The sequence below is a fragment of the Mus musculus genome, chromosome 1, assembly GCF_000001635.26.
Source record: "Mus musculus strain C57BL/6J chromosome 1, GRCm38.p6 C57BL/6J".
Lineage (NCBI taxonomy): Eukaryota > Metazoa > Chordata > Mammalia > Rodentia > Muridae > Mus > Mus musculus.
The window spans coordinates 136,400,383-136,425,346 of NC_000067.6; the positions used below are offsets into that span (position 1 = coordinate 136,400,383).

Below are 24,964 nucleotides of genomic sequence, written 5' to 3' on the forward strand. Positions count from 1 at the left end.
GACCATGTCCAGATCTGTGGTCCTATTGCAGCTAGAGTCTGTGTTGATGTCCATGCCCCATGTTCCCACTGAAGGTCAATGAGATGTCCATGCTCCGTGCTGCACCCTGAATCATCTGATGTCTTTAGCCTGTGCTACCCCCAAGAGTTATGATAGTATCCATGGCCAGTGCAGCGGCAGAGGGCTGTGTTGATCCCTGTGGTCTGTACTGCCACCTGAGACCACACTGCATGCATACGCTGATGCTGGAGACCTTGTGGATGTCTGTGGTTCACACTGTTGCCAGAAAACTTGTGTAAGTCTGTGATCCATGTTCCTGCTGACTGTAAAGGACAAGGAAGCTACGTTGGCCATGGTGTTAATGACTGCAGACTCACAGTTGAGAAAGAGAGGGCTAGGAGCCTTCTGTGACATAACCTATCCCCTACCAAAGTAACAGTCTAGACAGAAAGCCCCTAAAGAGAAGTCCTAAAAATTGCAATAAGGATGCTGAAGCATAGCTTTCCACAGTTGATGGCTTCTGGCAGGGATGCAGGTGGGGAAGGGCTTGGTTTTCTTTAAGGGGCTGGCCATGGGGAGTTTGGTCATGCTCCAGTGAATATATGAGTACCACAAACTGGGCTCCTCCTCCTCCTCCTCCTCCTCCTCCTCCTCCTCCTCCTCCTCCTTCTCCTCTTCTTCTCCCTCTTCTCCCCCTTTTTTTCTGTGTGGGAGTTTGGGGGGAGGGGAGGCAGACCTGGAAGGACTGGAAAATGAGGGTGCTCGGGGTTCATGATGTGACATTCCCAAAGAATCAATAAAATATTATGAAAAATGATTTTTTTTCTTTACAACCTGAACTTACTGTTTCATTGTACAATCAACCGTTAGGAGATTATAACCAAATGATTGACTTGTCCAGGTAATGAAAGGTGTGAGAATGTCAGCGCTAAAGCGGAGTGAAGCTACCATCTCTGTTTCAGAAAGACACTAAATATGTTACCATCCAAGTGAAAGCTGCACATTGCAGGAGGCTCTGGGAGGCAGCTAACAATGAGAAGTCAGAGCCGGAGACTCAGCCGGAGTGAGTCACCACAGCAGAGAAGCGGCAGAGCACCCACAGGCTCTTCAGTTTAAGAAAGAAAAAAAAGAAAAAAAGCTCCCTTGCTTTTACAGTATCGAGGGATGGTGTGGGAGAGGGGAGGCGAATGCTCGTTTTAGAAAAAATCAGTTTAGTTTTGTGTAAGTGGTTTGCCTGCATGTACATCTGTACCCCACAGATACACAGTGCCCACAGAGGCCAGGAGCCAGTGTTAGATCCCTGGAGCTGCAGTCACAGACTGCGGTATGCCACCTGGGGTCTGGGAATCAGTCTGGAGTCCTCTGGAAGAGCAGCCAATGCTGTCTGACTGCTGAGCCACCTTTCAAGCCCCCAGTAGCAAGGTCCTGAAAGGATAGTAATTTAGCTAAAGAAGCCCTTAAACCCAGGAACCTTTGCAGGAAAGTCTAAGAGATTATTTTGTGGAGATTAAGTACGGAAACCAATACTTTTGTTTCTTTTTCTGCAAATTAGATACATTTCTACTGTGGAAGATAAGGAAAAGAAAAGCCACCATATGTCCATTATTCAGAAGTTTTGTTCTGTTGACATCATTGAGACCCATGATGTGAGCTATGTATCTAAAAGGCACAATTTCAATACATCTTGCTGTTTTTCTGAGTTGTATAATCATTGCATCTAATTTTAGGCCACTCTGCCACCCCAAAAGAAGCCCATTTGTAATCATTCTCATTTTCCTAACCCACATTCCTTCTTACTTAGCCTTAAACAAACACTAATCTTTCTGTCTTCTATTCTGAGCATCTCATACAAATGTGAACACAATATTTGATTGTTAGCAGATTTCTCTAACTCAGCTTAGTGGTTTTAAGACTTATCCGCATTGCTGTATAAATCAGTATTTGATATCTTTTTTTCCTTACTGAGTGCTTCACTGTATTCATTTAACACAGTTTGATTTTTCTGTTGTTGTGAATGTTGGCTTGTGGCTACTTTCTAGGCCATGAAATGGGGCTGTTGTGATTATTTACATAGAAGTTATTTTATTTGACATTTGAACAGTCTCATATAACCTGGGCTAGTCTCGAACTTGCTATACAACTGAGACTAGCTTTGAACCACTGACCCTCCAGCCTCCATCTGTGAGATGCTAGGATAATAACAGATGTGACATCCAGATATCTTCTGGGATCTGAGTTTCGTGGTAGTAACATTGTTTGCCAGTTTGAGAAATTGCTAGTTTGTTTTGCAAAACTGGGTGTCTCATTTTGCAGCCCAAGCAGCAATGTATGTCAACTCCAGTTCTCTGAAACTTGCTAACATTTGTTATTGCCTAGAGAGAGGAGGTATAGGGGAGAGTGTATTCTGCCCCAGCGAAGTGGCATCTCGGTTTGGTTTTGATCTGCATCTCACTAGTGACTAGACATGGCGAACAGCTTTTTCATGTGCTCACTAGTTATCTGTAAGTCTCCTGTGGAGAAATGTCTACTCAAATTCTTTGCCCTTTTGAAATTTAGGTCGTATTTTCTTTTTATTGTAACGTATTTTAAGGGTTTTGTATTCTGGGTACAAACCCTTTACATAAATATGAGTTGCAAATTATTTCTCTCACCCTGAGTCATTGCTCACTCGGGTGGTGGAATTCACAGCACAAGTGTCTCTAATTTGTTGCAGTCTGTTGCTCCGTGTTTTCGATGTGGTCTTTGAGAAGGTTTTGCCTAACCCAAGAGAGCAAAGATTAATCCCATCTTTTCTTCTAGGAGTCTCCTGACATTAAGCTCTTGCCTTACAGTTTGTGATCCATTTTGAATTAATTTTGGACATTGGGGATTAAGTGTCATTGTGGTGCAGGTGAGGACCCAGTCACCCCAGTATTAGGTGCTTTTGAAAGACCATTACTTACCTCACCAACTGTTTCCGCCCTTGTAGAAAATCAGTTGACTATGAATATGAGTTTGTTTCTAGACTTCAAATTCTATCCTTCTCATCTTTGTCTATTCTTGTTTAACTACTGTTAACAATTGCCTGAAGGGATAAGGATGTGGCTCAGTTGGTACAGTGCTTGCCTACTGTGCACTAATCTAATCTATAGACACTCTTGGTAGGAAAAGGGTTTGGTCTTTTTGTTTGTTGGTTGGTTGGTTGGTTTGTCTGATACATATGGAGACTCTGACAGACTAAGAACTGCCCCTGCTCTCTGTAGACCCTTAAGTTTCTACCTTCTAGAGGAAAAGTGCTCGGACCCCAGTGTTTCTGGGTTACAAGCAGAATGTGCTCAGAGATCGTGGTCAAACCACCATGCTGAGGACTGCCTGCTGGAAACCTTCTGGGCTTTCCCTTCTCTTGGGCTTTGTCTGGGCTTTGTCTCTCTGCTCTCTCTCTCTCTCTCTCTCTCTCTCTCTCTCTCTCTCTCTCTCTCTCTCTCTCTCTCTCTCTCTCTCTCTCTCTTCCTCCCTCTCTCTCTGAAATACTCTTCCCACAGGAATCAAGTAGTGTAGAACTCAGGCTTGCTTTAAGGGGAGGTGCATTCCGCCCTCAGGCACAATGCTTCTGACACAATGCTTCCCTTTCCCTAACTAGCTCTTCCTCCCTCCCCTCCTCCCGCTCTTCGTCCCTCCTCCTTCCCTTCCTCATTCATGGAGATGTCTATCTGACATTTGACCTCTCAGAGTCTCACCTCTCATGGCCTCTAGTAATGTAACACTTGGAACCTCATGGGCGTCTTCTTGACTTTGCCCTGATAGTCTCTGCATACCTCTGAAGTTCCGATGTAATTTCCTAGCCCCCACTCTGAGCACTGCCCCAGCCCCTGGTTACCCTTCTCCAGAACTCCCGTTCCATCAGTTCCTGACTGTGTGTCAAGGATGTCTGTCCAGGGTTGGAGAGATGGCTGGAATACGTGCTGTTCTTCCACAAGAGTTGGGAGTTGAGTTGTAAGTACTTACTCTGAGTGACTCAGAACATCCTGTAACTCCAGTGCCCTCACACATATGACATGCACACATAAACTCACCCCACACACATACATAAATATCAAATGAAATAATACAGTAAGGACCCTCTGGAGAGATGGCTTACAACTTAAGAGTGTGTACTACTTTTACAGAGGACTTTGAGTGAGGTTCCTAGAACTCACTTAGAGAGGACTACACAGACTATATCTGACCCCTCTAGCATTCTAGGGCACAGACACTCATGTGTGTGTGCACGTGCACCAATACACACACACACACACACACACACAGTAAATAAATAAATGCACACACTCTTTAAACATTCTTATAGAACAAAAATTAAAAGAGACTGTCTTCCACAGACCAGACCTTGTCCCTTTTTCAAGTGCTTCTTCCCCTGGCTCACTGGGAAAATTCATCGCTGGGTTTTTCATGTTCCATAAAGCCTTTTCTCAAGTCCTTTGTGGATTTTTGTTCCTGTCTGCCTCTAATGTTAAGAGTGCAGAGTCTGCCCTGTCCCCACCCCATCACCCCAGGTTCCCTCTTCTCATTGTACACCCTCTCAACTCAGTTCTGTAGTCCTTTTTTTTTTTTTAAGATTTGTTTTTCAAATGTGCGTGTATATGTGTCTATGTAAGTGTATGGCATCCTTGTAAAGGGTCCCAAAGAGGCCAGAAAAGATGTTGGATTGCCCCGGAGCTAGAATAACAGGTAGTTGTGGGCCACCCAGAATGAGGGCCAGGATTCAAATTCAAGTCACAATAGCAGTGAGAGCTCTTACCTGCTGAGCCGACTCTCCAGCCCTGTAAGTTCCCATGCCTTTAATAGTTCCAATACTATTCAAATGCATAAGTGAACCACCCCTGAAGGCCTAAAAGTGCGGGTGGGGGGGGGGGGAAGACAAGGCAGAAGTATGAGCCAAGGAGAACGGGCTGTTCCTTTTCACTTTGATACACTGACAAATTGAAACTTAAATAATCCTACCTGAGTGAAAAGACCGCACGCAGTAGGTTGGGATTCTTCCTTATGTGATGTCAAGCTTAATCCTACCTGAGGGAGATGGGCAGTGTGAGACTACAGGACAGAGTGGCTCAGTACTACTGTGAGGGTTTGGAAAAGTAATTGGAGCTGAATCCCAAGTCCCTGTGGTGCCGGCTGGAGAGTGGTGGTGGTACTGGTGGGGAGATCAGAGACACAGGAAGATCTGCATGTGGCTAAGAAGCTGAGGTGTGTGATGGTGTCCTGCTGAGGCCAGGCTAGCTTCTCTGAGGAGTGAGGGAGTTGGGGAGAAACCCCTGAGGCTCAAAGTGCAGGAGGATGTAGCTAAGGCAACTGGAAATACAAGGTGTCCTGAAAACCGCAATAGGATTGTTGAGGGTGTTTACAGTGGGTGCTTCTGAATGTGCAGTGGGGAGGGCAGCAGCAATGAGTCACTTCCTGGTTCAAACCCAGGCTCTGCCAGTAGTGATTGTCTAACCTTGGGTAAGGTTGTTAAACTTCAAACTTTAACTTTTTTTTTTTTTTTTTTTTTGGTTTTTCGAGACAAGGTTTCTCTGTGTAGCCTTGGCTGTCCTGGCACTCACTTTGTAGACCAGGCTGGCCTCGAACTCAGAAATCCACCTGCCTCTGCCTCCCGAGTGCTGGGATTAAAGGCGTGCGCCACCACGCCCGGCTTTTAACTTCTTTACTTAACAAATATTTAAGTGCCAAGTATGTGCCAGGGGCTGGGGACAGGGCCTAAACAAGAGAAAGCTTCATGGTTGCACCTTTCTCTTAGGTTCTTAGGAGTTTTATAAGAGATTCTAATATCTTAAATTTTTAAATGTTCACTTAGGAAAATACATTTTCAGCCTCTGAAACTGAGATGAGTCAGTGGTATGCTAATTGACTGCCAGGATGATTTTGTGTTTTGGTGTCTCAAAGAGTGATGGCTTACGCTAGGCAGTGGATTTAGTGAATTGTGCTGGAGATATAGAAGCTTGCTGAAGGACTTTACACTGCACATCTACAGTAGCCAAGAATCAGCTCTGCTATTTCTGGAGAAAAGAATGGAGCTGTGGTGCAGACATCCAGTGGAATGCAGAGAACTAAAACTAATTCTATACCCTGCTGTGATAACCAGAACATGCTGCTAAGTGAGAAAGGGTGGAGGGAAAGTGTCAGTAGGACACTCCTGTTTATATGCAAGATGGGTGTGTGCATATTTATATATACATGTAAGTCTTTGCTTATGTATTTGAAACTAAAATGAGAGACAAAATGTTTTAATTGTCTTAAAAAGATTGTAAGTAATCTATAGAAAGGGAAGGAATAAAAGTAAAAGGATAGAGAATAAAAAGTAGACTTTTCAGAATATACATTGTTTTAGTGGATTTTATTTCAAATCTTGCCAAATTAAAATGGAAAAAGGTGAATCTAAAATTTTTTAAAACTATAGGAAGTGACTGATTTCATATATGTCTGTAAATATATGACTCAATCATACACAGGGAGTTTATATTGCCTCGTAAAATGCACTAATTTGACTCTATATGCTCACTAGGATATAGCTGGAATTAGGAGCATACCAACAGATGCATTTAAACTGCTTTTGATACCATAAGTATCCATAATTCTGCATTGCATAGGTATGCACAATTTGACATTGTTATTCTAGTTTTTTTTACATAAGGAAAGTAAGTATATTGATAGTCTCAGAAACCAGAACTATCAATGTAACAGAAATGATATAAAAAAATCAAAGTTAAATGAAAACTTTGCATTTCTATATTTGAATTGAATGAACTCAGGAGTTTTGAGACAGGGAAGACATGGGGGCAGGGAGATTTTAGGTCTTTCCCTTAAAAGGGATTAGAATTGCTAACAAAATTAATAGCAATTAACATCTCCCATGCCTAGGTTGTGATGTATAAATCCTGTCTTCAGGTAAAGGAAACCAGGAACCTAAACTCCAGACAGAAAAATCAGTAAGATGCATCTGAGAGCTGACTCAGCAGACGAAAGTGCTTGGCTTGCCATGCAAACCTCACAACCTGAGTTCTAGGGTGATTATGGGAGTCAGAGGTAGGAATGTAGCTTGCAGATCCACTTAGTCTATGCATATGTGTACATGTGTGAGTACATGTGCATGTGTGAGTGTGTGTGTGTGTGTGTGTGTGTGTGTGTGTGTGTGTGTTTAGTATGAAACAAGGAAACTATCAAAGACTTTTGAGACTGTCTTGAAGAGACTCTGAAAGCTTTGGGGACAACTGACATTTCACAATAGTATAAACTGAAATGTATAAATATGTTTTAAAAATTCTTGAATTCATGACCTTGAAGAAAATAAAAGCCCTCAGGCTACCTTCGGGGACTCTTCAGTCTTCCTCTTGCCATGAGCAGCTGTCTGTGCAGTGTTGGGGAATTTTTGAGTAAATGAGTGAATGCTAGCCCCCCCACCAGAATGCTCCAGTTGGACAAGTAAAGTTGGATGGAAAAAGTTGTTTCCAAATAAAAGAATACTTGGGTGCTGGAGATGTGGCTTGGTGGTAGACTGCTTGCCTGGCACGTGTAGGGCCATAGAACAATCCCCAGCGCTTCACGGAGAATACGAGTTGGTTCTCTCTATCCACTGCTGAGAAATGTAGAGCCATCATAGGGATCTAAGATCAACCCTTTTAAGTGTTAAATAGCTCTTTGAACTTTTAAAGGCTTTAGTGCCCCAGCCACATTCTTAATTTTGAAAGTAAAAAATCCAACGCAGGGCTTTTATGTCTGACAAATCAATGCACTTTAGCAGGAGCAGGGTTCCCAGTGTGGCAATGGCCATGGTGGCCATGGTGGCTATGGTGGCCATGGAGTCTTCAGGCTTCAATGGCCTTGCTGTGTAAAATCCAGTGAATCCTGTATGTGGCCTCCCATTTGATAAAGTGTACTTTGTAGTTCATTACCAGTCTATTTCTCCTAATCCTCAAATGACATCTTTGCAAAATTTATGATGTTACTGGCTGTGGAGCTATAAAATAGACGTACACTTAGTCATTTCCTGATCTGTCATCTCAGAAGTTTCATTGTCAAGGTACATACTTTTGTGAATAGACCTGTAACCTGGAGGATGTTGGGGGATTAACCCTCGGATCTGTGGGTGTAAAGTCGAGATAGTAAAGAAAAAGAATGACCAGAAAGACCACCTGGATTCATATGAAGGCGACCCATGTTATTATATATGAGTATCAGTCATGCTACTGTAAGTATTAAATTCATCTACGTAAGAGTTTTTATCAAACTGGGCATAGTGTTGCACACTTTTAATCCCAGCACTCAAGAGTCAGAGCTTGGCAGGGCTCTCACTTCAAGACCAGTCTGGCTTATATAGTGAGTTCCAAGACAGCCAGTTACATTGAAGGATACTTTCTCAAAAACAACAAAAAAGAGCTTTTGCCTGTCATCATGTTGTGCTCTATGGTTCTCCTAAGGACAAGCATAGACTGAGCTTAGTCCTGCTTTCTGTGTGTCTCCTGACTCTGCGCACTCCTCCAGGCTCTGACTTGTACTGCTTGAACTCAATCCATCTTGTCTAGACTGGTTTCTTACCCGGTTCCCTACCTCAGACTTTCTTCTCAGCAATTTCTCACGTTCCACACACCCCCCCCCCCAATACTCTGTTCTCCATTGACATGAGTGGGAAATATGTTTTTACTGTTACATGTCACGGGCATTTCCAGTTACTTGTTAGTGAAACATAACTTGAACTAAGCAGACCAAAACCCACTTCTGTTAGTTCCTTGCATGTGCCATAGCAGCACTTTGGGCTTTCTCTCCTTCCTCCTCCTAATCCTCCTCCTCCTCTCCCTCCTCTTCTTCCTCCTCTCTCTCCCCTTCCCCCTCCTCTTCCTCCTCCTCTTCACTTTCCTATTTTAATTGTTTACATTTACATCCATTCAGTCTTTAGATGCCATTTTCTCTGGATAGCATTCCATGGTCTCCCATGTCCATTGTATGTACCATCCTGCATATTCCATGACATCCTGTACTTCCCACAGCACCCGCTTTGTTGGGTTCTGACTGTATCTCCTCTTGTCTGCTCACAGGGTGATGAGGGCAGAAACGATCATGACTTGCTTTTCCATCAATATATCCCCAGGTCTGATTCATGGCAGACTTCATGGATCTACTGAATGAGTAAAGAATTCAACTTATAGCATGTGAAAGCTAAGTGTCAGGAAAAGGTCTTAAAGACTATAAGCAGTAGAGGCCACCACATCCTCGCAATGGTGACACAAATGGGGGGAAACTTAAGACAAATGTAGTGCTGCCAATCACACTTTCCTGCCTGCCTTGTTGTACATGTATTCAGGCTTTCCAAGCTTGTAGAGTAAGAGTAAGGAGTAGCTATAAATTAATAGGTATGAGGATAAAGGTCCCTGACATGAAAGAATGCTCAGCATTGTTATTTCTGTACATGTCTCAACAGAACACGAGAGCAACACGCAGGTCAGCCCAGATGATTGCAACATTGCCTGGTCTAATATTGAGCTTAAGGCAAACTCTCAGGATGGATTCAGAGGATGCATGCATTCCACAACTCTTGTCTAATTGAGTCATTCTTGGGTATTTTCCTGTCCCTCCTTGACATAAAGCAGAATGCATAATAAGACAGCAATAGTAATGCTGTCTGTGATTTCCATGTGGTCTATTACAAGCAATGTTTCCCACAACCTGGCAACCGAAAGACCACCAGGAATCCATTTCCATAAAGAACCTTTTGTGGAGAAAACAAAAATAGAAGCTTAGATGGATCAGACTGTTCTCTGGTGAGATATCTGAAGACATCCCAAACGGGAGCTTCCTATTCAAGGGAAAGCCTAAGACTGGAATGGTCCTGAGGTTTGGCTTATTATCCTATAAGGCGGATTTTTATCTTAAATGTTAAGCTGGCTTTACCCAAGACCCACATAGAAGTGAGTTGCGCTCCCCAGGTAGTGATGAGTAAGTCACCCCACCCTTGCTTCCATGATAACACTAAGAAATATGAGCACTTCAGGGCACAGGTTCAAAGCATCTCTGGGAAAACCAAAGGAAGTTGGGCAGGGCTGGGGAACACGTAGGCATGAATGTTTCTAGGGTTGGGTTTTAATGTTCCCAAAGCTTTCAAAAGGATTGAGAAATGCTGGGAACATTGAAAATGGTGGCTAGAACCGTGTGCCTTGGTTGACATTAAAGAGACCTGCAGGTGGTTGCCTTAGTTTGATCTTCTGTTGCAGTGATGAAATGATGACCAAACCATCTCGGGAGGAAAGGGTTTGTTTGACTTACACTTCTGGGTCTAGTCCATCACTGAAGGAAGTCATCACTGAGGGAAGAAATCAAGCAGAAACGGGAGAGGGGTAGGGGAGGAGGGGGAAGGGACTTAAAAAGAATCATAGAGGAATGTTGCTTACCGGCTTGCTTCCAGGCTAAAATTATTTCATTCACTTTCTTGTGCCACCCACAGTGGGCTGGGCCATCTCACATCAATCATTACTCAAGATGATGCCCTAACCGGCAGCCTACAAGCCAGTCTGATGTAGGCCATTCCTCAATAGAGGTTCCTCATCCCTAGCAACTCTAGTTCGTCATGAGGTAATAAAAGCAACCAGCACAGCATTGTAGTCTAATGAATGTAGGACACAGACCTTGGATTGTGTGACCATGGAAAGTTGTGTACATACTAGAACCCGTTTCTTCATTAGTACGTTGGGGATAAAATTTCTACTTTATAGTATTATACTGAAAATTAAACATGACAATGTACGTTAAATTTCTTGATGATGCCTAGGTAGAGAGAGTTCTTCAGTGAAGACCTGGACAGCCCTGGAAAATGAGCTCCTGTTTTAAAGTCGGTTGAACATGCAGTAGAGTGATATAAAATTATTTCTCCTGCTTGGGTATGGAGCATGGCAGGAGCGGGTGACTGCACTCTTGAGAATGCATTCAAATCTAAAATCCTAAAATATATATACATTAACGTTTAAGTTGCTTTTCTAATACTGATCTTCAAGTTTATAAAAGTAAAGGGCTAGAACAGACCTACCATCTTTATGGAAAGCGGCTGATCTATTTTTAACCATTGATGGACTTGAGGCAAACAGATGAACAGATCTGAAGATCAATATTAAAAAAGAGGTTTGCCCTATTAAATTCCTCCTCCTCTTCTTCCTCCTCCACAGCTTGGCCTCAAATTCTTGACCCCTGCCCTGCGCTTTACCCTCCTGAGTGCTGGGATCATGGTGGTGTGCTGTCAGACCTAGCCATCATTTTTCAACATTCACCATTCTATAGAAATACTGTGTTTCCAAACACCATCATCACATTGAGGCACTGAAAAAGGACAAACTGATTCTAAGAGCTGTACTGAAGATTAATTAAAGATAATTAAGAAACTCCTAGAGAAAGTCAAAGTGGGGGAACATGTTCTTCCAGCTAGCAAAACCTGTAATAATGCTATAGTAATAAGACAGGGTGGTAATGGCATCGGGAGAGATGACCTAGAGGAGAATAATGAGCCCTGAAACATTCTAGTGCATTTTGAAACATTGATACATCCCAGATGTAACATTGACAGTCATTTGAAAAAAGATCCTAGTTAATAACTACTATTCAGACAACTACCTTCTTGCCAACTGAAGTCCAAATCCTCTCCATTCTAATCAAGAAGTCGATCCTTACTTCATAGCAAACACAAACTAATTCCAACGTGGAGCCATGATTTAACTATAAACAAGAAAACCAAAACTTCCCAAAAATCCTAAGAAAAGAAATCTTCATTTTAGGATATGCAAGGCTTTTTGGACATCAAAGTTGCTAGCTACAGAAGAAGAGACAGACAAACCTAAGTACATTAAACTTGTTAAGTTTTACTCATCAAAAGACTCCATAAAGGAAGCAGGAAGAGAACCCAGAGTGGAGAAACAGGCCTGGCATCCCAGTGTTTAGAGTTTCAATCCAGCCTGGGCTGGGGAGGGAGAGTCTGCCTTGGACTACAACTGGCAAATTTTAAATAGAGACTGAATCACAGCCATAGTATTGCTTCAATGTTAAATTACCTAAATTTGAGCATTGTTCTGTGGATACGTGAAAGAACAGCTTTGCCTTTGGATGCTATAATGTATTCTCACACTGTTCAACAACACAAATCCTGTTCCAAGCATACGAACTGAGCCCATGTGAGGAACATGGATGCTTCATTCGTCAAAACTTTTCAGAGTCTGATTCTTTTCAAAGTCAACTTTAAAACTGAAAACATAGGGGCTGGAGAAGATGTTTCAGTGATTAAGAACACTGGCTCCTCTTCAAGGCCCACGTTCCATTCCCAGCACCCACATGGTAGCTCACAACCTTCTGTAACTCCAGTTGTAGGGGTTCTAACATCCTCTTCTGGCCTCTGTGGGCACTGTATACATATGGTTTACAGACATACACGCAAATAAAATACCTATAAACAAAACATAAAATAAGAATTATTATTTTTATTGAAAATAATTTTTCATACCATATACTGTGATCTTGGTCTCCCCTCTCTCAGATCCTCCCAGATCCTTCCCAACTCCCCACCCACCAACCATATCCCTTTCTTTCTCTCTTTCTTTTCAGAAACAAATAGGCAAACAAACCAGAATTTTTAAAAAAGAAAGAAAAAAGGGAACACAGACACACAAAACCCAAAACCTATAATAACACAAAACTAGAAACTGTAATATATAAGCAAAAGACTAGTTAGACATAAAATGCAGAAACAAAGTAATATGAGACAAAATGTCTACAAAAATACCATTGATCTGGTCATCCACTGCTGGGCATGGGATGGCTGTTAAGGGTGGCTGGCTTGTACACCCTGTGAGACTCCAGTGGAGAAAGTTATTTTTTTCTTTGCAAGCAGGTATCAGTTGGAGACAGCTTCTTAGGAATAGGAGCTCATGTCTTCTTGCTTCTCTGTTCTAGGACTCCATCTGTCTTGAACCTATTCAGGCCCTGAGCATCCTATTTCTAGGAGTTCATATATGTGTGTCAGTGCTGTTGTGTCTGGAAGACACTGTTTTCCTAGGGTCATCTCTGGTTCTTACAATCTTTCTGTCTCTTCTCCCTGGCTCTCTGAACCCTGAGAAGAGGGGTTTGATGGAGATTGAGTCTCTGTCTCTGTCTCGCTCTCTCTGGAGAAAACTTTATCTGATGATGGCAGAATGAGGCACTGATCTATGTGGAATGCACAACATAGCAGGAACAAGAGATGCTGCCTCACCGAGGCAGAGAGAACTGGCTTCCCAACGTTGTGCTCTGACCTTCATCTGCAAGTAACAAATACAATTTTAAAAAATTTTAGAGAGAAAGTCAAAGCTGAACACCTCTAAATCCTCTGACCTTACAGTGCACCTCCGAGGGACAAAGGGGATTCTCTATTGGAGGCAACGACAGTGATCTGGGGGCCTTGTTTACAATTACCAGGGGTGTGGCCTGGCTTTGTAGGGGCAGGAGTTTATATGATTGGAAGAGACTTAAATAAAAAGATACAATCTGGCCATGTGGCACATGCCAGTTAACTCCAGCACTTGGAAGGTGGAAGCGGAAGATCAGAAGTTCAGGGCCATACTCTGGTACATAATGAGTCTAACGCCAGACATGAGACCCTTTCTTAGAAGACCAAAATAAGAAAAAATAATAAAGTTATGAATATACATTAAGTTCAAAAGTATTTATTTATATTGGGAATAGGCAAATTACATGTCAGCAAACTCAGGTAAGAGTGCAAGTTTATAACCTTCAAACTCAGAAAAATGCACACATTTACTGTATGTCCTATAGACAAAGGATGTAACGTGATCCCATATTCACATGTGTTATGAAACTAAGTACAGTCTTGACAGGAACAGTATCCCATTTATCTGACCAGTAAAGTTAATTTCTATAGTACATTTCAGTGAATCATAGAAAAAAAAGTTAATAGAGGAAATACTGGGGCTGGAGAGGTGGCTCAGCGGTTAGGAGCACTGACTGCTCTTCCAGAGGTCCTGAGTCCAAATCCCAGCAACCACATGGTGTCTCACAACCATCTGTAATGAGATCTGACGCCCTCTTCTGGTGTGTCTGAAGACTGCTACAGTGCACTCATATAAATAAAATAAATCTTTTTTTTAAAGCAAATACTGGAAGGCTACACATACATAAATATATATGGTATGCATTATTTTTATAACGCTCAAAAGGTAAACAAAACATTGTCAGCCAAATGTATCTACCAAAAATGGCAAGCTGAACACACACCCACACACCATAACGAAGCAAGTAGAATCCGATACAGAAATGCTTTAGCGTTTATTAATTTACTAATGCCAACATAAAAGTCAGAGTTTTGTTTTATTAGTATTTTCACACTTAACGTAGCTGGTAAATTAATTTTGTATGCATCAAATATTGGGTCGAAATGTATCTTTCAAAAAAAAATAACACCCAAAACCTCACCTCTATTTCCCTGCTTCTCCTGTCCAACTTCCTCCCCACCCCAACAGAAGTGCAAGTCCTGGGACCTGTCAGGCTGTTCCAGAAGTTGGCAAAGTGAAGGCCACCCGTTGGAACTAGGGAGACTTTGAAGGTTGGTTTTAGTTTTGGTTTACACAGCGCGGGGCGGAGTGCTGCATCTATGAATATTTGGCATATTAACTACGCCATATCAAGTTGCTCGGATTCTCGAGTTATTCTCAGTATCTGACAGGAGGTTTTCCTGGCCCACTCAAACTTCCCACTTTCTAAGCGTGGAGGGCCCCGCCCTTCCTGGCAATCCTTTCTCACCAGCCTACTCCATGCTAGAGCCTTCCAAAAGGATTCCCACATCTGCCCGCTACCCTGTGCACCGCCCTCCGCAGCGCGTCACCGCGAGGGCGTGGCCAGATGAAGCTCCGCCTCCCGCTGTGCGCAGGCGCGGGGCCCTCAAACCCTGGCTGGGATTGCGGAGCTTCCCGGCTACTCGGCCGGAAACTCGGCCCTGCGCCTGGACCGGAGCGGCCCGAGCGGGAACGGACGCGGCCCGGTCCGCGCGGGTGAGCGTGCGCCGCCCTGGCAGCTCGGGCCTCGGGCCTCCGGCTCCCGCTCCTGTGCTCCGGCGTAACCTGCGTGCTGGACGGCGGCTGCGGACTAAGTCACGCCGCTCGCCGGGGTCCTCGTGACGTGCGCGTGCCTGGAGCGCGGGCCCGCGGGCGGGTGGGGAGGGCGGGAATGCGCGGGATGCGGGCGTTGCCTGGAGCCGGAGGAGGAGGTTGTCGGCTCTGCCGCCCCGAGCGCCCCACCCATTCCCGCTCCTCAGAAGCTTCAGGCGGTTTGGGTGCCATGTTTTTTGTTGGTTTTTTTTTTTTTTAATAGAAAATGGGTACTAGCGATTTCTTAAGTTTTGTTTTGTTTTTGAGAAAATTAAGTTTATTTCATGGTCCCAAAATGTTAAACATTCTTTCCCCAATCACTAATTTGTTCTCCAGAGCAGGAATACTTGGTTTCTAACACTTAGGAATTGTTATTTGAATAAATAAACTTAATTCCTAGGTGGCTGGAGTTTTCATCTGCTTCTGTGTGTGTGTATATATCAGTGTTTTTCTTTGGAATGTGGAACTCAGACTCTCACTTGCTAGCAAAGCACTCTACCACTGAAGTACATTCCCAATCATTCAATATACATGTATCGATTATGCTACCTGATATGTATATCATGTAAATATATACATATATGAACTTAGGGTTGCAGTGACCTACTTTCCCAGGTTGTGAAGATTAGCAAAAAACGACGGAGAATGAGCACTCTTATGTATATAAATATAATTGCATTTTCCCCTTTTGAACTGTTGTTTTGATTTTTTTAAGATTCTTAATTGTGAAGTATCTTCTTGTGTGAAAATGCAATTGAAGGATATGCTGTAGAATTTCTATAATACCTGCTCCATAATAGTACAAGTGATGGGTCAACAGAAACAGGTGGCGTGCACAGCAAGGTTGTGGGGAACCGTAGGCAGTGTTTCATAGGGCAGTGTCTGAGGAAAAAGACTGTATCCCTTCCCCCAGAGGAAATTGATAAGTGGAAGTTGGCTTAAGTAGGGACATGACGGCTTCACTATTGCCCTGAGTAAAATTCTCTGACACAACATCGTATGGGCTAACATGGGAGCTTAATTGAGGGTAAAATATATCTCATGGTGCAATTTCCTCAACAGAATGTTGAAGAATGTTTGTTCCAAGATCTTTGAAAATCAAGAGGAGTTCTAATGATGACCTCAAAAGCGGTGAAGCTAAAAAAAGCAAGCCAGAAGCAGGAGGCCTTCAGGTGGAGGGAGACAGAGATACTCCGGTCCACACATCAGTCACTGAGGAAGCTGTCACAGCAGACAAGCCCGGCCATGCATCAAGCACCAACAGTCCTTCTTGCCAGTTGGCTGAGGTTTCTTCCACAGGACCTGATGAGGGTGTGAAGGACAGCCACCCATCTGAAGAGCCTGTAAAGTCGTTTTCTAAAACCCAGCGGTGGCCAGAGCCTGGGGAGCCTGTATGTGTCGTCTGCGGTCGTTATGGAGAGTATATCTGTGACAAGACGGACGAAGACGTGTGTAGCTTGGAGTGCAAAGCGAAGCATCTGCTACAAGTTAAGGAAGGGGAAGGATCATTAAGACCCAGCAGCCCACAGAGAGTGGCTGCCGAGCCAGAGTCCCCACTGGATGCCTTTTATGTCTACAAAGAGCACCCCTTTATTGTGACCCTCAAGGAGGACCAGATTGAAACCCTTAAACAGCAGCTAGGAATCTCAGTTCAAGGACAAGACGTTGCCAGGCCCATTATCGACTTCGAGCACTGTGGCTTCCCTGAGACCTTAAATCAGAACTTGAAGAAATCAGGCTACGAAGTGCCAACCCCCATCCAGATGCAGATGATTCCTGTGGGGCTCCTGGGAAGGGACATTCTGGCCAGCGCTGACACTGGCTCAGGGAAAACAGCTGCTTTTCTCCTGCCTGTTATTATCCGAGCTTTCTCTGAGGTAATTTACCAATCTGACATGTCTTCCTCTCTGAAACAGACGCGGGATTTACCGAGTTTCATTGTGTGTAACTGATAAACTTGCACGCTGCTGCTTAGCATTTGCGAATTAAGTCACCAAGGTGCCGGTGACTTTGCTTTGTTTCGTGTGTGAAAACATCACTTCAAAGAATATTCCTTTTATTGCTGAACCAAAGATCTCTCTTCCTGGCAGGTCTAAAAATTAATTTCCTTACAAGACATTTTATTTTTAGCAGCTTTTCTATAAAAGAACAAAGTTTTGATCTGCAGGCAAAACCCTGCTTACCAGATGGATGAGCCGTAGCTTATGTCAGCTAAGCCTCTCGGGGTTTGGAGGAACGGGCATAGCATATTAAAGTTATAATGCAGTTGCAGCATGTCACGGTATATTCTTTTTTTTAAAGTATTGATTTAGTTATTTAGTTATATGAGTTGAATGCTCTATTTGCATGTATGCCTGCATGACAGAAGAGGGCATCACATCCTCTTATAGATGATTGTGAGCCACCTGTGTGGTTGCTACGACTTGATCTCAGGACCTTTGGAAGAGCAGCCAGTGCTCTTAACTGCTGAGCCATCTCTCCAGCCCCTAAAGTATATTCTTATTTTTTAATATATATATATATATAATTTTATTTTTGGCTTTTTGAGACAGGGTTTCTCTGTGTAGCCCTGGCTGTCCTGGAACTCACTCTGTAGACCAGGCTGGCCTTGAACTCAGAAATCCACCTGCCTCTGCCTCCCAAGTGCTGGGATTAAAGGCATGAGCCACCACTGCCTGGCAGTATATTCTTAAGTGTAACCCGCAGTTCATCTTTAAATAGTACTGCTGGGCCTGATGGTTGTAGGGTTGTAGACAGCCTAGGCTATACATAGTAAGACCCCCGTCTTAAGCAAAACAAAATGAGAAATAGTGAATAAAGCATTTTCACACACAATTTCACAAATACTGAATGTTTATTTTCCTCGTACATGCCAAGTGTCATCGTCTGAAATGGTTTGGAACCAGAAGGATTTCAGATTTGGGAGTTTTTCTAATTATAGAACATTTGCATAGACTTCACTGGCTGAGCATCCCTGGTTCAGAAATTCAAAATACAAAGTGTTCCAGACTCTGAATCTCTAGAAACAAAAATGATAATTTCAGTTACGTGTACGGGTGTTTTCCTGACCATATGTCAGCGTGCCCCATATGTGCCTGTGTCCTTGGAGGCTAGAACAGGATCCTGGATCTCTTGTAACTGGAGCTGTAGGAGGTGGTGAGCTGTTATGTGGGTGCTGCGAATGAAACCTGGGTCCTCTGCAAGAAAAGCCAGTGCTCTTCCCTATACCCCCCAAGATCTGAAACTTTTGTAAGCTGCGTTGGTGCTCAAAAGTCTTGGTATTTAAAAGGGCATTCTGGTTTCAGACTTCTGGATTGAGGATATCCAACCTGTCCTGGTGAGCCTGTGGGCTATGCGAGTGGCAAGCAGAGTGAGGAGTGTAGGGAGAGAGGAAGGAAAGAAGGAACAGTAGAGGAAACAGTGAGGGAAAGTACTTTAAAGGCACAGCTCAAACACAAGATGGTTAAACAGAGCTAAGGCAGAAAGTAGGATGTGGACGCCTCTCACGTCTCTACACATGAACTTCAGTCCTTTGGCCAAAGAAAGATGTAAATGTGTGAGAGCAGAGAGGGAAGAATTGAGGTACCAAAGTGCCAGGCTTTGGTGGGTCTTCAGGGTGACCAGGAGATTCCGCCTTGCAAGAAGATGACTAGAGATGTGAGCATACCCTTCTCACCTTGTGCGCTCTGTAGCCCTCCTCCCTCTCAGGTCTTTAGCTATACATCCAAGTTGTGTAAGAAATGGGCCATGTTCTCATTTTTGGAGGAAAAATCTGCATGGCGTGAGCAAAAGGCTCCTCACTGGGGCTGATGGTGTCTCGGTGAAGGGCACAGTTTGTGTCAGCAGAAGTTAATTGCCGGGTTTCTAAGTTACTTTTCCCCTCTTCTCAGGATAAAACTCCATCCGCACTCATTCTCACACCGACAAGAGAACTGGCCATTCAGATAGAGAGGCAGGCCAAGGAACTGATGAGTGGTCTGCCTCGCATGAAGACAGTGCTTCTCGTAGGGGGCTTACCTCTGCCCCCACAGCTCTATCGCTTACGGCAGCATGTTAAGGTAAGCACCTGCTTGAGAGAAGGCCTAGGAAGGCTTTGGAAGCAGCAGAGGAACCAGTGCATGTGTGTTTTGTGTGTGTGTGTTCATGTATGCGTGCACGTGCACACACATGTTCTTGAAGGTGTCATCTTAGTTAGCTTTTAGTTTTTTGCCTACAAAGTCTTTTTTTCCCCCCTCAAAGTTAATTTTATAGCCAGGTCTAGTAATTCATGTCTGCAGTCCCAGTGCTGGAGGCTGAAGCAGGAGCATTGCTGAGAGCTTATTATAATCAGCCTGAGCTACAGAGTGAGTTCTAGGCCAGTATGTGCTATAGAGGGAGAGTTTGTCTCAAAAAACAAACAAGCAAACAAACAAACAAACAAAAAACCCTAAAGCAAAGGGTTCATTTTATGTAGAAAAAGAATAGAATAGAATTCACTGCATGCCTGTTTTATACTAAGCTCTGTTGGGCATTCTCCTGCACATTTCACGTAACCATATTTGCCCTGGTCGTAGGTTTCCATATCCTGTCTTCCATGGATGAGAAGGCAGATCTCAGAAGCTGGGGTTTACATAAGTGTTCATAACTAGTAAATAATAATTGCCCCAGCTAGAACCCTCCTTTACCCTGCCCTGCTACCCTTTGCTGTACTGTGGGTACTCTGTGTTTTCTGATACATGAAAGCAGTGTGTCTAATTGTGGCCTTCTCACTTGCTAACAGTGTTGTCGACACTTTGCTTGGTAGCCCCGGTTTTCTTGAGTTAGAATGGTGGTACATGCTTGTCACTTCAGCTTAAGAGAAGGTTGGCACAGGGGCCGACCAGGAAAAGTGGATGGTAGCCCAAGTGCTGCCATTGGTCCCGGGGTCCCCTGCTATTACCTTTTTTAGTTTCTGAGATGGCAGGCAGGTTATAAAGTTCCAAGGGAGGAGCTGAGATGCCAGGGAGCACTATGTGAAGAGGAGACAACAGGTGCTCACCAATGGGAATGAGAACGCTGCAGTATTTAAAAACCTCTGCTAACACCTATCACATCACAATACGTCTTATCAGATGTGTTTGGCAGATTTAAAACATGTAAAATATGGCCAGGTGGTGGTGGCGCACGCCTTTATCCCAGCACTTGGGAGGTAGAGGCAGGTGGATTTCTGAGTTCGAGAAGCCAGCCTGATCTACAAAGTGAGTTCCAGGACAGCCAGGGCTATACAGAGAAACCCTGTCTCGAAAAAAACAAAACAAAAACATGTATAATACACTTGTAAGATACTGCCTATTGATAATAAGTGGGGAATTGGATCATTGATATTCATTGTAGACCTCCACTAATAAAACAGAAAAAAGTAATATTTTGCTAGTGAAAAATTATAAGTTCAGCAGTATATATTTATAAGGTAAACCATTAAAATGCTTTATGAACATTGAATTGGGTTAGTAGAGCTTCCTAGAGTCTCATATAAACGTTTGACCTATTTTTACTGCAGCGCACCAGAACATTATGCATGATGCATGTAGACATGTAGGTACAGTTTTAAGCACCTTTAAATAGCTAGTCTTGGAGGTCAGCCTTCCGTGTATGTTTGCTGGCCTCCAACTTCAGGCCATCCTCCTCAGGCCTCTGAGGGCTAAGCTTGGTCCATCTAGCTGGCTCCATTTTTGTTTTTAGAAGAAAATAGTTAATACATTGATGATAATCTTCAGATTTCAGTATTCAGATATTTAGATGACTGGATACAGTATTTTCATACTTAAAAAAAAAAATCTTCAACTTGAACAGAAGAAGCCAGTACAGTATAAGAAACTTTTCTCCTGGGTTTCATGGAAGTAAGTTTCTGACTTGATCTGCCGTCACTCCTGTACACCTGAGAATGTGAATCCTACAACCACGGATATTATTCTGCATATCCAGAATGCAGCAATTCTGGATTCAGGAAGTTAACACTGACATATTAGTATAGATCAGAAATTATCATGTCATCTGCACTTTGGGGCCCACTCACATTTCAATAATTCTCCACCTCCCTGTACACACTCTGCCCCCCTAGCACAAGAATCCAGTTGAAGTTCCATGTAGTGGCAACACCTCTAATTCTAGCACTATGACTTCTGAGGCTTGAAGATTGAAAGCTAAGGCCATCCTGGCCAAGAGTATTGAAGGAAAATGAGATTTTGTAACTTGTGATTCATGTAAAAGAGTTGTCTATGAGCCCGGATGCCAGGGCAGGGCTCTTGACTGTAAAGATGAAAAAGAATGCAAGGACACAGGCAGGGCTATCTTGTCTGGGTCTACACCATCTGGCCGGAACCTCCCCTCTGTCTACTGCCCCTTGGCGATGGATAAAGTCATACATCAACTGGTTGCTATGTGAACAAAGATAAGCCCCCAGCCCACAGGAACAAAGTCCTGATGCCCTTTGGCTGACATGTAATCTTACTGTTAATGTTTGAATGAGCCAATCCCATACCTTTGTTGAAATTCCTCGCACCCCTATCCCTTTTTCTTCCATAAAAACCCCTAGCTCTGGAGACTTGGGGTCGACTCCCCTGCCTCCTGTGTGAGGTACGTGTCGGCCCAGAGCTCTGCCAATAAAGCCTCGTGTATATTGCAACAAGAAGGATTCTTGCGTGTTCGTGGGTGCACCCTATCCCTGGACTAGAGTGGGGGTCCCCATATCAGGGGTCCTACAGTATAAACATATTTCAAAAAGTAGGCATTGAAAAAATAAATAGGTGCACCAGGATCCTTTATTGTATTTGGATATTGTCTGTGATTGTTAGTGTAGTCAACCTGACAAGATCTTGGGTCACCTGACAGATGGGTCTTTAGGGATGCCTCCAGGGGATTATCTTGATTATATTAATTACTATGGAAGACCCATCTTAATTGCAGTTTGACCATTCCCAGGGCAGGGATTCTGGATCATGTAAAATCTAAAAAGCATTAGCTTTCTGATTGTGGGTATGATATGAGCCGCTGCTCCAAGTCCTTTGTTGCTGTTGCTGCTGCTGCTGCTGTTAGAACACTATTCAGAGACCTGAGGATAGGTTGGGGAAGTCTACACTGTCTGCTGTCCTCCACAGAGCAGATAAATCTTAGGTCTCCTCATCGCTAAGAGCTTGGCCCAAGTTCTCACCAATTGAGACCCAGAACTGACTCTTTATCCCTTAAACTGTTTTACAGGGGTATTTTATTACAGCAACGGGAAAAGAAAGTAAGACATCACATCTCTGTCTTCTTCAGTCTGGTGGCTCTTCAGTCTTTGCATTTTCTTTTTCATGATTTTGACACTTCTAAGAATCACAGGTCTCTTCTTTTTGTTGTTGCTATGATTTTTGTTCTTCCAGACTTTTCTAGAAAAGTGTTTTGCCTGCCTATACGTATATGCATGTGAGCGTGCCTGGTGCAGAGGATCTGGAGTTGTGAGCCAGCATGTGTGTGCTGTGGACAGCAAGTGCTCCTAACCACTGAGCAATCCTTTCATTCTGTTCTTTTTCTTAACTTCTGTATGTACATAGTGCGTGTGTTCGATGTATGTGCACATGTGTGTGCAGGTGTGTACTCCTGTGCACTTGCAGAGGCTGGAGGAGAGCACCAGGTGTCCTGCTCTGTCACACTCTGGGTTCTTCCCTTAGACAGGCTTTCTTACTGAAGCTAGAGGTCCATGGTGCTGAGGTCACAGGCACAGAGGCAGCCATAGCCAACTTCTGTGGGTGCTGAAGACGGGAGCTCAGGTCCTCATCCGTGTACAGCCAGTGCTCTTACCTGCAGAGCCAGCCTCCCCAGCTCCTGCCCCAACCCCGCCTCTCCCTCCCTCTTGGTCTCAGACTTATGGCAATACTCCTGACTCAGCACTGAAGCGCTGCGGTTTCCCGTGTGCTCTCCCATGCCCAGATTTCAAACCATTTTAAAGAGAAATACCGCCTTGTCCTTTTCATTGCGTCCTGTTTGGTGGCTAACTTTTACTATTTCCTTCCTTGAGGTGCTGGGGTGGAGCTCCTGTCTCCTGCATGCTGGAGAAGTTCTCCACCAGCCAGCTCTACCACTGCCTTGCTGAATGCTAACCTGTCTTTTAACTATAAAGTTTATTTTTTCCCTTTTGTGTTTAGCAACTATTTTGGGAGAAGTACTTTGAGATACACAAATGTCTTGTGTTCATAGTGTGGAATTAGGTTTCCTGTTTTATTTAAGACTGTAGCCTTGTGTTGTGATTTGGTTTAACCCTGATTTGATCAGTGGAAGAACCTTGAGCTGGTTTTCTTGGCTTTAGATAAAATCTCTATTATCTCTGAGTACTTACTCTCTACTAAAGGAGGTTCCTGTTTGCCTTATATTTCCCCTGTCAGCACTGGATTTCTGCCTTTCTCAAGGAAGCCTTTAGCAGAGAGACCTACGTCAGGGACTACAGGGGTGCACTTTTTGTTGTCGTTGTTTTTACTTTTTTAAAAGATTTATTTATTTTATATATATGTGAGTATACTGTCATGGTCTTCAGACATACCAGAAGAAGGCATCAGATCCCGTTACAGATGGTTGGGAGCCACCATGTGGTTGCTGGGATTTGAATTCAGGACCTCTGGAAGAGCAGTCAGTGCTCTTAACCGATGAGCCATCTCTCCTGCCTGTGTTGTTGCTTTTGAACCACTCACCTTCCTCTTATTGATCCTCTAGACTCATCTTTATGTTCTAGGCAGACATCTCCACTTATTGTACATCAGATGTATCACAATGACACTTACATTATCTGTTTCTTCCTGTAGACTACAGATTGTCTGAGAGCAGAAACTGTGTATGACTTAGCCATAGGGGTACTTGACATAGTATATAGAATACAGTAGGTACTCAGTAAAAATAGAATAAAAGGCCAGGTATGGTGGTGCACACCTACAATCCCAGCATGCAGAGGTAGAGGCAGGAGGATGACAAGTTCAAAGCAAGCCTGGGATACATAGTAAGATCCCTGCTTAAAAGAAAAATGGGAGCCGGGCGTGTTGGCCCACGCCTTTAATCCCAGCACTTGGGAGGTAGAGGCAGGTGGATTTCTGAGTTCGAGGCCAGCCTGGTCTAAAAAGTGAGTTCCAGGACAGCCAGGGCTATTCAGAGAAACTGTCTCGAAAAACCAAAAAAAAAAAAAAAGAAAAAAAAAAAAAGAAAAAGAAAAAAAAAGGGGGGGGGAACGACAAAGATTGAATAAATGAATGAATATTATCTAACTTTAAATTCATCTTTGCCTTTTTATTTAGGTTATCATAGCAACCCCTGGACGACTTCTGGATATAATTAAACAGAGCTCCGTATCACTCAGTGGCATAAAAATTGTCGTAGTAGACGAAGTAAGTAGTAATGTTTAAAGAACATTAGTCAGGAGGTGGGACGTTGGCTGTACAAGCGTGACCTGAGCTCACACCAAGTCTGGGCATGGATGTGCACATCTGAAACCGCAGTGCTAGGAGGGCAGCAAGACCCCTGCAGCGCACTGGCCAATGGGTACAGCCAGTCACACCTTCACACATGCGTCCTTACACACAGCCAGCACTAGCAGCAAAAACAGACAGTGAGAGAGACACTCCTCAATGGTGGAGGGTGAGGGCCTAGCACCGAGGCTATCCTCTGACCTCCACACATGCGTCCTTACACACAGCCATGCACATACATAGAAATGTAAAATGAAGTGGAAAGTGACTGAGAAAGATGGTCACTGTCGACCTCTGGCCTTCACATGCATGTAGACGTACTTGTATGTGCACTTACTTGTAAGCACACATACACTACACACATTAAAAACCAGTTGGTTT

The 24,964-nt window shown here is 43.6% G+C and overlaps 1 protein-coding gene and 1 long non-coding RNA gene across 5 annotated transcripts in view; one reads left to right on the top strand and one right to left on the bottom strand.

The window, feature by feature from the left end:
- Window positions 1–11,533: 11,533 nt before the first annotated feature.
- 9230116N13Rik (RIKEN cDNA 9230116N13 gene) lies at window positions 11,534–15,137 on the bottom strand. Its single transcript, NR_024328.1, has 3 exons — window positions 14,467–15,137; window positions 12,782–13,295; window positions 11,534–12,445 (listed from the first exon to the last, which is right to left on the bottom strand). It is a non-coding gene; the product is annotated as an RIKEN cDNA 9230116N13 gene (long non-coding RNA).
- Window positions 14,889–24,964, top strand: part of Ddx59 (DEAD box helicase 59) — a 40,922-nt gene continuing 30,846 nt past the window's right edge. For 3 of the 4 annotated variants that reach the window (XM_006529844.4, XM_006529842.4, XM_006529843.3), the window contains exons 1-4: window positions 14,912–15,041; window positions 16,200–17,014; window positions 19,028–19,195; window positions 24,413–24,502. In XM_006529844.4, the coding sequence (XP_006529907.1) occupies window positions 16,211–17,014; window positions 19,028–19,195; window positions 24,413–24,502 (1,062 nt within the window). In that variant the 5' untranslated portion in view covers window positions 14,912–15,041; window positions 16,200–16,210. Of the gene's footprint in view, window positions 15,042–16,199; window positions 17,015–19,027; window positions 19,196–24,412; window positions 24,503–24,964 lie in introns of all 4 variants that reach the window. The other variant, NM_026500.3, reaches the window with a different exon arrangement.